Below are 15,069 nucleotides of genomic sequence, written 5' to 3' on the forward strand. Positions count from 1 at the left end.
CTGTCCAAACGAACCCACTTAGGTTCGTTTGGACAGAATCCATTTTCGCTGTAGAAATGAGTTTCTGTCCAAACGAACCGGCTTAGGTTCGTTTGGACAGAATATGATTTGGGTAGCAAAAATGAATTCTGTCCAAACGAATCGACTTAGGTACGTTTGGACAGAATCCATTTTCGCTATAGAAATGAGTTTCTGTCCAAACGAACCTAAGTCGAAATTTCCTCTGTCCAAACGAACCATGGGCAAATTTTCTCTGTAGAAACGAATTCTGTCCAAACGATTTCTGTCCAAACGAACCACTCCCAGTTGATCAGATCAGATTTTATTCTCAAGTATCGATTAAACATCTTCACTTCATTTTCTACATCGCAAAAACCCGACTTGTCTCGAAAAGGGCTTTTAGTTGATAATGTGTAACGCAATCTCCAAACACCTGAATTGGTCGGAGAAGTGCGTCAGAATACGGAAATACGTGTGCAAATATATTTTATTTTTTGAAACGACGCGCTTCCGTTGATTTTCTGTGACTGAATCTTTTATTAAATCGGCGGTGTCAAAGATCAAAGTTATGCAAGTATAGAAAGTTTGACCGTACTCTGAGTGCTTTGTTAACTTCGTTGGTAGGATGACGCGACGTAGGGTAATTATCAAACTACTTGTACGATATGCACTTGACTAACGATTAGTTGTATCGCGGCGTAGTTGTGTAACGCAATGAACTTTAGAAGGTGCATCGACACGTAAATTGAACTTGTACGAAACACGTTCAACTAGGAAACTGCTGTCCTTAGGCACTTATCGTTAGAATTTCAGTCACTAATCGATGGCAAGTAGCAGCCGGCGAGGCCCACTCCACTCTTTTTTATTTTACCAAATTTATTGCCACGAGGGCGTATTCCACAAAAGTGAAGAGAGCGAAGAGGAAAATGGCGATGATGAAATTTTTTTCTATTAGATTAAAGTAGAAATACTGATTGTGACTCCCGGTAGACGAGAGATCAGAAGAAGAAATTGAATATAAGTAAAAACAATAAAAATAAAATTGAATTCGTATCTTCGCAGCGTGTGAATACCGCTGGGGCAGCATCGGAACAACGAGATCGCGAAGCGGTGAACCAAACGAATAATATGATTTCCAATAATACCGACTGCCACATGACGTGCTTCGTGAAAATATCAAGCGCAAGAAAATATGGGGTTATAAATTATGCTCCGAGTGATGGAAAATTAATTTATAATAATCGTTGATTCGAATAACTGACCGATCGATAAAACGAATAATCAACTCAGAAACCAGTTTTCTGGTTGATGGGGTTTTGTGAAACGGAAGACGTATTATATCATTATTTCAACTCGACGATGACCTATAAATTTTGCTTTTTCAATTAAAGATGATTCAGGCCGAGATCTCCCTGAATCTTAACTCGGTATAAATTTATACGTCTCTCTTAAGAAGGGCTCAGGAAAAGCTAGAGTCTTCGTCAAATTACGGTAATATTCCCGGCCTCTGGCAAATTATAATAAAGATTGCCACTGGCGGGTGTTTAATAAATTTGCGAGTATAACTTAATCTGAAGTCTCTCGGGATTCCGACTAGGCGATTCTCGAATGACAATAAGTTTCGACTTGGTAAACAGTCCTCGTCACGGAGGAGACAACTAGATTAAATGTGGCTTGACAAGATTATACCAAAAAGCGTAGTTTGTATGCACGTAACATTATAAATTCTCTCCCAAACGGATATACCACAGACAATGAATTTCCGTTCATTTGCATCTTTGACATTTGCTGTTAATCGTCATAACGACAAAGGCACTTTTAATATCCATCGAACTATAGAGCAATTACGCTTGGCACATGCAGTTAATTCAACGACGAAGAACGGCCAGTGGACGTAATAAACCTGAATTTTATCACCGCGCTTCCTCGACTATTCCAATATCGAATTCAGCACTATTTCGCCATCAATGGTTGCCCCATGAAAAGCGAACTCCACTCTCTCGGTTCCATAAGTTAGAGTGAAAAATTTTCTACTGGAAGTCGCTGCTGTGAGACTAAAAAACTTGAAAATACTCGCCGTCTGTTGGACGATTTATGAGCCGAGTATACCGATTTTTTTCGAGTAGCGTGTACTTTACGTGGTAATTCATTCCCTTATATTTATACCCGACACGTGTTCGAAGTTTGAACTACGACGCCGTCGCCTCGATTTTACCACCTACCCGCAAACGTGTCTCAAAACCTTACGCGAGAAAATTTTCATATACAAAATACGACGTAGGTACATGAAATTCAATGCATAACTTTCTATTCTACACTCGTAACGCGAAAATTTGATTTCACCGAAGATGTGTTTTGTAGGACGTTTGCGTACTCCCCACTGTTTACATCACAACTGTGAACATCACGCAAACAATTCACTGGCTTTCAGAGAATCGCGGGGTTGGCGATCCCCGTGCACAAGCGAACTCGGAGTAGAAGAGCGGGGATTTGGAGGAAATCTGGTTTTCCAAATTATCGAACGTGTTATAGCTTCTGAATAACGAGTCATAGTTAATGAGCCATGATTCGTTGTAGCTATGACCGCGCTCTACACGTACAAATTATTGCACGGTCGATCTCGCGTGTTCGCATTAAAATTTAATCTCGTTCGTTCTACGTTTTGTCGACGTAATTTCGAATTCGTAACGAACCTTATCCTCACTACCATCCATGTGGGTCCAATTATTTGATTTTTATTCACCTTGTTTGCCACTTCAGGCTCTCTGTTACGTAACTAAACTCCTCCTCCGCGTACATAAGTGTACCCCGTTGGTTACACCGTGTATTTTGGTATTCCAGTCGCCAATGGGTCTCTGCATGACCCGTTTGCACTTCGGTTGGAATTATTCGGCGAAAATATGTCGGGACTCCCTACAGGACCCGAAGTTTTGACCGGGGTAGGTGTTCCTTTGGTCAACACCCCAGATGAATATGTAACATGTGAATATTGTTCGGTAATTTTACAACCCGGAACCCTGCCGCGATACGGAGTTTCGGTATCCTTTTTTCACAGATCTTACGAACGGTCGTACCACGTGACCATTTCCGGAGTTGAATACCCGATCGTCTCGCGAACTCGAAGATGTTTTATCATAGCCGCACGTTTCAACGTCGTTCCCCAAATTGCTAAACAAGCGCGGTTATTGGTACGTGCCGAACGTTTTCACGCTCCTATTCACGCTTCTATATCTTCACATCCCATTATATTCCATTCTGCAACATAAAACTCTACCGTAACAAAAAGCGTAATACCGATTTTTATGTGCAACGCATAAAACTCCACATATTTTCCAATCTTGCAAATATATTGCTTGCGCTTCGATTCGGAGTGTGATTGATGAATGTGAAACACGTCGCTAATAATCGGGCATAATTTCGATGTGTTGAACGTGATTTTCCTCAGACTCAGGCCTAATCTAATCTGGCGCCTCCGAGTCCATTAAACCTGACGAGGTACAAGTTCAGCTGCGTTGGCATCTTCGGTTTATTATGCACAGGTGGCAGTTTTTTTGCCCATTAGACAGTCGAGGCACCCTAGACGACAGGATCAGGAAAATCTATGTAGGTACTCTAGCGAACCGGTGTCGTGGTAAAATTATCATTCGTTTGTCGCACGGGCTAAAAAAGTCACCTAACAGTGAATCCTAATAATTTTCTTATTGACTCTGTTAGAACTGACGAGCGCATGTTTGATCGCTGAATAGAATAGAATTTTCTATTCCAGGCAAACAGAAATGAACTTTCAGTGGATAAATCGTATAGGTAGGCAGACATAGATCATAAGTTCCATTGACGATAATTTTTTCCGCAGTTTGAACGTCGCATTCAGAATTAGAGTGAAAACTTTTTCATCAAAAATACATCAGGTGATGAGGATCTGATCAGTTGAAAGAAATTTCTAAATCTTTTCAAATTGCGTCGTTCGTGTCCTCCTAGTGGGCGATCGTTGCAGCACATAAATTTCACGAAGTAAACTAACGATAAAGTTCCAGAACGAGAAACTTTTGCTTTGATTTGTGGGCGTGGAAGTGCGCGCGAATCGATGTCCGTCTTTCATACGTGTATGTACCTGAAGCTAGATGAAACGGGGGAGTTGGAACTTTTTGAATTACATTGTACACCGCGAATGGTATAAAGTAGCGTGAAAAGTATAAAGGGAATCGTACTTCCGTCGACAGATTCGATCCAAGTTTTATCGCTGTAATTTTACACAACGTTTTACCGTTAGAAATTTTTTATGCATTAAAACTCTCCGGCACTCAACGGACGTGCTGTTTCATCGATCTGATTTTATCTAATCTCCTCTTATCTCAGACTTTCGGATCCTGCGGGTTAATAGGTTTGATATTTTAACCGCTAACGAAATAGAAATTCAAGAAAAAAAAAAGAAACGATCGAAAAAAGTTCTCTGCACGTTTTTTTTTTCTCCAACGAGGAAACACTTTTCATCATCGTTGCCGTTCGGTTCGGTGTTTACACGCATTTGATTAGGTGTATACGTGCAACTTAAAAGATTGCTGGAGGCTGAAACACTCGAGCTTTTTTCAGTTCTGCACACTGCCAATATTTTTCATTTGATATTCATCCCTTATTCACTTGAAAATCCTCGAGAATATATTCCGAGAGTTATTCTTCATACTCATTGATTATCATAATATTACAACACAACAATTCGCTCAAAGGATTTGAAAAATTTATTCCACGCCGATATTCATGCTTCTTTTACGTACCTATGCCGGTACCATTATTCATTTATTTATTTACTTTCTATCTGAATTTGATTTTCCTCCCTTTTGTGGGTTGTTTGCTTATTTTTTGTGAAGAATGGAAGAGACTGGTAAGCTGCAAAGAAAGGAATAGAATACCGCCAAGGAAATTGCCTGGCATACGGTATAATATTACACATTTTCCGGTGGGCAACCCCAAGCCGCGCGCATGTCTGATGAAACCAATATTTTACAAAAGTAGCTTGCAACCGCCGCGTAGATTATAACGTAGGGAAAATGAAAATAGAGATATGGATATAGAATTGGATACATCCGTTTGGCTTTCTTCGAACTTTTTTCTACTAGCTGTCGATTCGGTTTTCTCAAACGTCATTTACGTTTTCACAGAGAAATCGTACAAACCGTAGATTCTTCGACTGTACAATGCTTTTTTTTTTTAGTCTGGAGGAATCAAAATGTACCACTCCTCACAGTGAAGTTTTGGCGGGTGCGGGTTACAAATTATTCTCGGATGCTAATCCTCTTGGCTGAAGTTCACATTTCGCTGATGTTATATGCAGGTTCGTGTCCTTAAATACCCGAGCTTAATTTTATTTGGAATGAAAAATATTCGAGAGTTGACGTACCCACGACACCCCCTCGACCCGTGCAGGTTTTCGGAATGTATTTTCTCCGAAATGAGGCCAAAAATTTTCCGATCACGAGTCGTGTGCACCGATTGCACGATTCGGAAAAGGCGGAGTCCTTGATTTATGCGGGTTGTTAGCGTCTTATTTCGGTTTCCAATCCTCTCAATCCTTTTTTTTTTTTTACCACTACGACCCTCCTACCCTCGCGGGCTCGATCGATTTTGAATTCAAGAAGAAAATTCCGCAGCCACCTCCTATCTTCGAGGACACTTCGCTCTTCTAGTGAGCCACCATTTTTTATTCTTCTAGTTCTCCTCGCACTGGAGTTCGTCGCAATTTTACGTGTACGCGAGAGTTTAAAGTAGGTATATTAGAAAGTTGTATATCGACGTTTAAAACGTGCTTAGGTTTTCCGATATGAGCATACCTTCATCTTCATCACATGCACTCGGTGAATCGTTGGCTAAGAATTCTCAAGGCTTTATTAAATTTCTTGTTGTTGTTCTTGTTGTCAGAAGAAAAGTTCAGGGTTCAGACTCTTCCTTCACACGTGCGCTTTGCATCTCGGAATATATGTTTTACATTTCCACTGAAGTAGGTATCTTACTCGAGGCAAACTTCAAGACGTTCTTACCAGTCATCGTATGCAGGTACTCCGCTGTGAATATTTAATGAGGTGCACTACGCTATAGAATAAGCAGACCTCCGATGCTTTTCCATGATACCAAAATGCGATACGTTAAATCTTCCGTCATGTGTGCATCAATTTGCGGGGGTGTCGTCAAAGCCGGGTCCTTGTTTAAATTCGTGTGGGCTGGGACAGTTTTTTTTTTCGCATCTCTTATCAATGCCAACGTCAAAATTTTTAACGGGCTACGAAAATGTTTGATTTCACATTTTTCCCCGACCATTATTTTCTCGGGTCAAATAAACTCGAACGTCCGAAAATAATTGAAACGTAAAAAAGTAATTACATTTGTCACGACACGTTGCGGAAAATGGTGTAGAAAATATACTGCGTTTAATATTACTTGTGACATAAAAACCCTTCTCAGCATTCATCGATTTCCGGATATCTATTTTTGTGCTTCAATCAGCGGTTTTGAATAGATTGATTGAGAATTGAAATATTTGAATAGAGTAACCCGGGAAATTTCAGTGCAGATTTGTTTTTTTCTTCCCCTCAATTATTAATACTGCAGACTTATACGGATAGGAATATATTTCGTTTTTATGCTCATTGAAATGAAAGAAGGCTCTTGGATTTCCATAATATTGAAATAGTTGAGTTTTTCATCGGTCGATTCACGTGGAAAAATTAATAAAATTTACGAACTGTGAGACTATATCGAAATCGGTTATGAGGGATGGAAATTCCGTTACGAGCCCGCAACGTTCGGGAGGAGAAAAGATTTGATAAAATTACGATACGTAGTTCATGAATCGTGGAAGTTATTTTCTTTTGTTGATGGAGCCGGGTGTCCAACCCTTCCGCCCTGTGGAAACTAGGTTTAGCCTGTTTTTCCGTCTACATCAATTTCCGAATTATTTGTACGACGCAGAGGAGATTGATAACCGATCGAACGTTTACCGTCGAAGATTGTTAGGATAAAATTGATCACTAGAGATTAGGTACCTGCTGTTTATGCTGTCGACAGTAACAAAGTAGACAGCGTATTTTTTTGCCTGGTCCAATGCCGATGATTTTTGAAGAAAATTGCTTAGATTCGTTACATTGGAAAATGTATTTGACAATCACACCGGTCACTGTGTCGACCCGCCGCACATCGCCGTAAAATCATCTCTAGAATATTTGAACAATTCGTTTGTTGTTGAAAAATAATCTTTATTTAGCCGTGATTTGGTTGTTTTTCAGTTCGTACAAAGTGAAAAGCGTGCGGTCTTTGAAATCCAGCGTACTGGAGGATCTTGGCAGGTGAACGAGGAAAATTGTAGACTCGCGTTTATTCCGAGTCAACATACTTTACGATAAAAAGGATCAGAAGGATGCTTCGCTGTTGGTGCCTCTGGGCTACTTTCGTTTCTTGGTATTTTATCAAAGTCTCCCATATATCCTACTCGGTATATACCGATATACTGTATCTTATGTCCGTACGTATACGCATGTAACTATCGAGTTACTTCGCGTGAAACTGGAGTTCAATTTTCCGACTTCTCATCAAATAAATCTTGGCCACCCGTGTAAAACTGGAGAAGCGAAAATAGCACACCGATAAATTTCTACCGATAAGTTCTCTGGATTGGCTAAAGTCTAAACTACCTTCTAGTAAATAAATTAATATCAAAACCGAACAATAAGCTTTATTCTTGGATACCCTACAAACTTGGGTTTTAATTATTCCCAAAGGAAAGATCTTGTATGTAAATTCTGACAAAACGTCATCTTAAATTAGATGCACGCGGAGTCGCTGCGCTTGACCTAATTGGGCACGTTCGATCATTTTAATTGCGAAGCGCGGTGTTTAGCAGAGAGTAGAAATCCCGAAACCGTTCATAATTGGGTCTGACTGATAACAGCGCAAATATCTAATCATCGCGAAAGGATACAGGAGAATTCCCTTTGATTTGAGGCGAGCTGCTCAGGGGCACCCTTCGTTACAATAAATTTAATCGGCTTCAATCTGATTGACCACGCATCGCGAAGAGCTTCGCACCGACTATGCAATATAGCGTCCTAGTGATATAGTAGCATGTATTGCAAAAATATTGCGAGAAAAACCACGAGCGGAATAAAGTGAGATTTTCTAATGAGTAAATTACCACCCATAAAACTCCATTATCTACCTTGGTAACACAAGGTAATACAATATTTATGCGTCGAAGATATTGTTACTCCGACCTCTATAAGACAGTGTAAGTCAGCCCCTGAAATATAATAACTTTCATGTTTTAATTAGTTTCTTTTTTCATGCAGGAAGTAATTGTAATTGTTAACGTAACGTCGGTGAAAAAATCACGTGTAGAATTACGTGTTTCATTTATAAGATCATCGCTGTGCTATACGATACGTGAATAGTAACTACAGTTCGGAACTCCGCTAATTGAGGAAATTTCGGTCCAGAAAGCGCTGATTGCGACCCTCGAGTTGGAGAGGTATTATAGGTACGGTTACTCTGATCCCGGTGATTGCCCATATAAAGTATTTTGTTAAAACTCCGCTGAAACAAACAATAACAATACGTGCGCACTACGCATATGAAATTCAGAATGTTTTGTCAAAACTGGGTGATAAATTGCGATAAAGAAAAAACCAGGTTGATTCAGCAGCTTCCTTCGTCGGAGGAAGTAAAATGAGATTAAGGAATATTGTCGGTCAGGTCTACTTCTGTAAATCATGCAATTAGCGTTTAATTTTGGGCTCTTGTTAATGGGTCGGCAATTAGGACCGCGCTTTTGGTTTTTCGGTGTGCTCGAAAACGCGAAAATTAATCAGACAAGCGCTTCAAATTTAGGGTTGACAAAAATTGTGTACAAAAAAAGGGTGGAAAATCATCGAGCGAACGCGTAAAATATTTCTACGTACGTAGGGTAAAAGGTGGTATTCGGAGGGAAATTTTTTTTCTTCTCTCCTGAGGATCAATTTAAAAATTGGCAATATATTTTGACAAAATTCACTCGATATATCGGTCGTTGATATCAACGGCCACAGCTGTAGCATCTGAAATATTCACCGGACGTATAAACCCATCCAGGTACTACTACCCCTTAACACATAAATCGGGCGTAGGTCGTTTACGAGGCCCATTCAAACGCGTTTCGCAGCCGGGTATCCGTGAATTCATCGTTCCATCGTTACATCAACTCGAGGGGTATATTTTTCAAGGTATTTCGGAGATCGAAAGCTGAGGAGAAGGAGCACGGAGTTACTGAGGCTGGCTAGTGCGTGGGAATAAAAAATTTTTAACAAACGGATCGCATGATATGCGTTGAAAAAATATCGCGACGCGCAATTTACTTGTATACTCTGCAAACCTTCCGATCACCTTATCTGGACAGCTAATTTATCTCCGTAGTTACACTTCGCATATTATCTATAATCGCTATGGGTACCAACATATTTCAAAGGGTACTTATACCGTACCGCAATCAGCACCCCTCTGCGTCAACTCGTAAACGTTCGTCGCATGAGACACGTATATAGGTATATAGGAGCTTTTAGGGTGGTTTTACTTGTGTACAATGTATGTACGTACATATGTTACGTCCTTATGTATACATGAGTGTTTTATCTGCATATATTCGGGCAATTTATCATCGCCGCAGAAGGAAAGAGAGAAGAGCGAGAGGAGACAGAGAGAGAGAGAGAGAGAGAGAGAGAGAGAGAGAGAGAAAGAGCACGTGAGAGAGTTGCCGAGGAAACCTTTATAATAACTAGGAAAATTTGCAAGTTTATCTCCGCCAGAGATAGAAATGAAACGCTTTCAGGGTTTTGTAGATCCCATGGACGATGCCCACCCTCGTGAGACCCGAGTGATACAAAAGGTGAAATGACGATGTTACATATATATATATACCAACGTAGGAGAAATGAGTTGGAAGTCATTTGGCTTCGCTTATCTCATATAATAGTTGGGTAGACGGGTGTTGTACCGGTTAGATTGCCTTTCATTTCTCCCAATATCAAAACGGTTCGGTTATTATATTTTTTGCTTTTTTGCTACGTCTATGCCGTTTCGTAGGAGATTGCATGTCGAAGATAAAGTGAAATGTGATCGATACCTACGTACGCGTGTATCGATGTGGGCTATTATTGATTGTATCGCAATCAGACAGAGAAAAAAGACGGAAGGTATTTCGTTTGTAATACGAAGAGGAAGCGCATTCGAAATATCGCGGCAACGTCCGAAAGAATAACATTTCCCTCGCGGTTGAAATTAATAGGGTAACATGTGTACGTAATACAACGATTCAAGGTTGAATATTATTATTCAAAAAACCTTGGAAAATTTTACATACTTTTCACCAGCGACGAATTGTGCGTAGGTGGACTTCGCGTCGTTAAGCCTCGTAATTCTGGAGTCTGTGTACCGCGGAAACACAGCTTCTGCCCTTCGAGTTTGGAGGGAAAAAATTTTTTAATTTCAACACCGCGCTTTAATAGTTATCTCGGAAATTTTTTTGCGCTTTTATGACGGTCCGGCGGGTCAAAAATTTGGCAGAGCATCGCCCGACGATCGAGTGAGAAAGAGAACGAGAGAGAAAAAAAGGGGTGCGTACGAGGAAACGTGGGCAGCGGACGATAAGATGAGGTAAACAATAAACTGGCGCCAAACGCAATGGGATAAATGCGGGTAAAGTGTCGAAACGAACTGGTTAACCGTTATAGGCTACGAGCTTCGTCATACGGTGACACAGCTATCCTCTCCTTGCCTCCGGGTAAACAAGTCACACATACCTTCAGCCCTTCCCATTCCCCTCTCTCCGCCCTTCGGCTCACCCTCGTCACCCCCAATGGCGTGAACCCCACGGTGGGACGCATGGCGTCGCGACGCCCACGCTGATTACGTTTGCACAATGTAACGCGAGCGGCGAGAGGAGGACTGAAGAATAACGGCGAGTCGGAGGGCAAGGAGGATCCGATCTCTTAATACCACTTCCTGGATAATCTCTACTATTTTTCGCTCTCACAATCAGACTTGACGGGGTGTAATTTGAATTTATTTCTTAGCAATTTGCACGAGATCTGCCTGCGAATTGAAAAAAAAGAAAAATCTTTCAGCTATGAAGTTATCTCCGTGAAATTAGTGAAATTACTTTTGCTCGAGAACGCCTCTGAAACGAAGAATGGAGCCATACCCGCTAGATCCTCGGGAAACATCTCGGCGGCAACGATTTCCGATGAATTTATATTCGTAGCGCGTTCCCTCGCTGAGAAGGTGTTCGGATAAATACGTCGGCGGATCTATATTGCATCGTAATGACTATTCACTCTTTCTGTCCTGTTGGATGCTGCGGGTCCTGTATACCTACACACCTAAATCCTCGAATAAATCGCCTCGAGTGAAAATAAGAACATTTCGAACGCTCCAGGCGACGTTTCAATCCGTTCGACCATTTGTTACGTGCCCGGTCTGGACTTATTTTCATCAAGGCATCGGTGTCGGTGTATGAGGATATTCGGCGGGGTTTGATTTGAGACAAGGTCACGGGGCTGACTCATTTATTTCAGATTTTACCCGTGATTGGAATACCCTATAACACGGTTTGCCTGTTCCGCCGACTGTCTAACTCGACCGACCAGCCGGTACGGTCGAAGGTCATGATGAACGTAATGTGGGCGTAAAAGTCAAATTACGTTTCGAGAACAGCTGCCGGATTTAATCAAGCCCCATGTACGTAATCCTATAGACCGTATAGCTAGAGACGCAGAAAATGATGCAATGCATATCTCTGTTTGACGTATTATTTCACTATTTCATTTGTGGTTGTTTTCTCTGGTGTTGAAAAAACGGTCGAAAAACTCCGAAAGAGGAAATCTCTTGGCTGTTATTCGAGAGATGCGAATTACGAACGGGGATGTGAAATAGGAGAGATATCATATATCAATGTTCAATTAATTTGGAAAACATTCGAATTGACTATTTTGAAAACACCTACAAACAACTGCAATCGCGACCGCTAGTTTTGTAATAAAACGTTACGATTCGTGTAACTATACGTTGAATCGAATGGTGACACTACCGTGGAAATAAAAATTTCGTGTTCCAAAACCTACGAGAGGCGACAGCTTTTCGAAAGTTTGAATATTCCAGCGATCAACGAGGTGGAGCTAGTTCAGGGTTCGATACTGCGCTCGACATTACTACTGCGTAGGTGTACCTGGCCACTGATTTTTCAAGTTTTCAAATATTTCCTCTTTCAAGCGATCGACTTTCGCCGAATAGGGATTACGGATCAGAATTGAAACTGTAATCAATCTTCAGCGCGCCACGTACGCAGCGAGTCGATTAGCGGAGGAAGTCGAATTTTCATTTATCACCCTTCCGACTTCCATTTGAGTAGAATATTTTTTTGTCTGGTTTATCTTTCCTCGCTTCTGTCAAAAAAATACCCCTGCACGGAGTACGTGCCCTGGCGACAGCTGTCGAACCGAGTAAAAAGTTTTATTCCGCATTTTCCTGAGTGAGTCGTAGAATTTTAAAGATTCCAAATCTTCACTACTACCTTATTCCAAGATTTCCGATTTAACTGCTCGAAGTCAATCTCCGAGATAAGCCTTATTCAGCAGATCGAAGATCCACCGTTATACGCACCTACTGTGTATGTCCGCGCGTGTTCTTCGTTTCGTGCGAAAAATTAACGCGCAAAATCGTGGATCGATCGTGTGTATATTATACGTGTACGGAATCGCCTGATACCGGTCGAATACCCAAAGGAAATTATTTTCGTTCGATCGATTCTCTCACCCGAATACACTTACCTGAAATTTTGACGGTCAATAGAAACGATCTGCACTGCCACTGTTCATCAATCGGAGTTTCCGGTGTTTGTCACTTTTGGCATTAACGATCGCGTAGCACTGATTAATCGTTGATTTCCTGCAGATTGGCTCTAGGGGATCTAGAAATTTTTTACGATAACTGTGAAACGTGCGAGTAAAATAGAACCGGAAAAAAAAAGGAAACCAAAAAAAGAAAACCACCCCACCCCGCGAGGATTGCAAGAGACCGTCGACATTGATCTGCACGATATGTCTCGCTTTTATTTCAGCATATAATAAAACGAGCGATCCAACGAATAACGTAATATCGCCACGTTGATAAAGCCGGTTTTTATTTTCCCCCAGTCACCGGTACGGCAATTACATCAATTAACCATTCTATTCCCCCTGCTGCTAAACTCTCAAGTGGCATTATTCTGCGCGTGACGGAGAAGTCGATTTTGTCCAAACGATTACTTGCCTACCCTTAATTCGAAACCATCGTTAAGATCGACGGCGAACATAAAGGATTCAAGAGCGCAACGATACAGAAGGAAATACATCGGGCCGCTGCTTACTGGAAGTAGTGCAGGTGACGGTGCGGTCAGACGGCCAGTAGTGAAGGACGTCGGCGTTCGATTTTAGTTCGCCCGTCTCAGGAGAGAACGCGATGTAATCGTGATCCGTCGCGTACGAGAAAAATAGTGAGAAAAAAGCCTCGGAGAGCTTCAAGTCAGGTGATTGTCTCGACGTACGAATTGCCGGATCATATTACATGGGAAGGAAGAAAAAAAAGTGACGGGAATTTCGAGTTTGTAAGCCGGGTAACGACGCGGACTGCTTCGCGATCTGAATTCGTTCGCGGCGCGCTTGCGACTGACTCTAACGCGACGATGCCGTTGGTCTCTGCACCACGGAGCGACCCGCTAAATTTCTACGAGGGTGAAACTCCGGAGAAACGACCACACGGCGAACTAACTCAATAAAACTATCTGTTACTCATAGACCGCGATAACTTTGCGACATTCTTCGATAAGCGTAGGAAAAACTTGCGATAATTCGCGTGGTCCGTATTGTCATACCTGATTTACAGAGAAATTTTCATGCTAAAAACTTACCAAACGAAACTTCTGAACAAACTGTAATGCGATTAATAACTACTTGCGACGCCATGAGTGTAATTATATCGAATAAAGGAATCCGATATCATAGATCTGATATCCTGAGCTGTTCAGTTACAGATGATCATATTTGTATGGATGAAAAGCTCCGTGAGTTTTTTTTTCTGACAATAAGATAATATATAATAAATTCATACTTTTTCTCTTCGGAGCTGGGGAATTATTTAATGAGGTTCGATAACTTTGTTCTTGTACCGTAATCGAATCCACAGAAAATAAAAACCGTCTGCCGCAAATTCAACTTTTTCAGGTGCAGTCTACTCCGTTATATTCCGAGGAGATGATTATCTGAAAACCTTGGCACGGATAAGTATATACAATGCGGATTTTTTCGCGGTGAAAAAAAAAGCTTTTGTGCTTCTCGGGGTTTTGCAGACGTGAAAAATTGAATTGTCATTCACGTTTCGCCGAATTTCATTAATTCTCTGGCTCATGACCTCCGTGGTAATATCGGTAAATTGGGAACAAAACTGTTTGGCTATAATACGTCAAATTAGTATACGTTTTCGATCATTCTTTACCGCATACAAGATGTGGGAGAACTTTGTTACGTTGTCACGTCCTTAATTGCTCTTCACTTCGAAGAGTTATTATCGTAAAGTAAGAAAAATTTCATTACAAAGGAAAAAATTCCTACAGAATGAACACGCAAAAAACGATTATTAGTCCCCGTGAAAAATTAGGTCAACGTGATTTTCTTTTTTTTTTCATACCTCCAAAAATATGCATCCATGGAAGTTCGATGTCCGGATGGCAAATTTATCGTATTTATGAGCTAATCGTCATCAATTCTCGACTCTAGATTGTATCGAGACGATCAAGTCGCGAGCACGTTATACTCGTCGAAGTTTGACGCGATGACCTTCGCTATGATGAAGTCTTGTATTTTCTTGGAATTTCACTTACTTCGATGTTTGCGGATGAGTCTATGTTCTTGATTAAAAAATATGCATACGTTATAACAACAATCAATAACGTGCGACACGAATTTGACCTTTCTGGCTCAACCGTGAACACCTATTAACATATTCAGGTCAGCAGTCTTTGCA

The 15,069-nt window shown here is 41.1% G+C and overlaps 1 protein-coding gene across 4 annotated transcripts in view; it reads right to left on the reverse strand.

Annotated features, from left to right (window-relative positions):
* The window catches only part of LOC105689164 (synaptotagmin-5), a 41,297-nt gene extending 27,416 nt beyond the window's left edge, over nt 1–13,881 (reverse strand). The window contains exons 1-2 of one of the 4 annotated variants that reach the window (XM_012405990.3): nt 13,418–13,881; nt 12,840–12,979 (exon numbers count right to left, since the gene is read on the reverse strand). Coding sequence is in view for 1 of the 4 variants with exons in the window: in XM_048655926.1 (XP_048511883.1) it covers nt 10,815–10,830 (16 nt within the window). In the remaining 3 variants the exon portion in view is untranslated. Of the gene's footprint in view, nt 1–10,814; nt 10,846–12,839; nt 12,980–13,066; nt 13,264–13,324; nt 13,341–13,417 lie in introns of those variants that run through there. The other 3 variants (XM_048655928.1, XM_048655927.1, XM_048655926.1) reach the window with 3 other exon arrangements.
* Nucleotides 13,882–15,069: the final 1,188 nt, after the last annotated feature.

Source organism: Athalia rosae, chromosome 5, assembly GCF_917208135.1.
Source record: "Athalia rosae chromosome 5, iyAthRosa1.1, whole genome shotgun sequence".
In the NCBI taxonomy this organism is placed as follows: Eukaryota; Metazoa; Arthropoda; class Insecta; order Hymenoptera; family Athaliidae; genus Athalia; species Athalia rosae.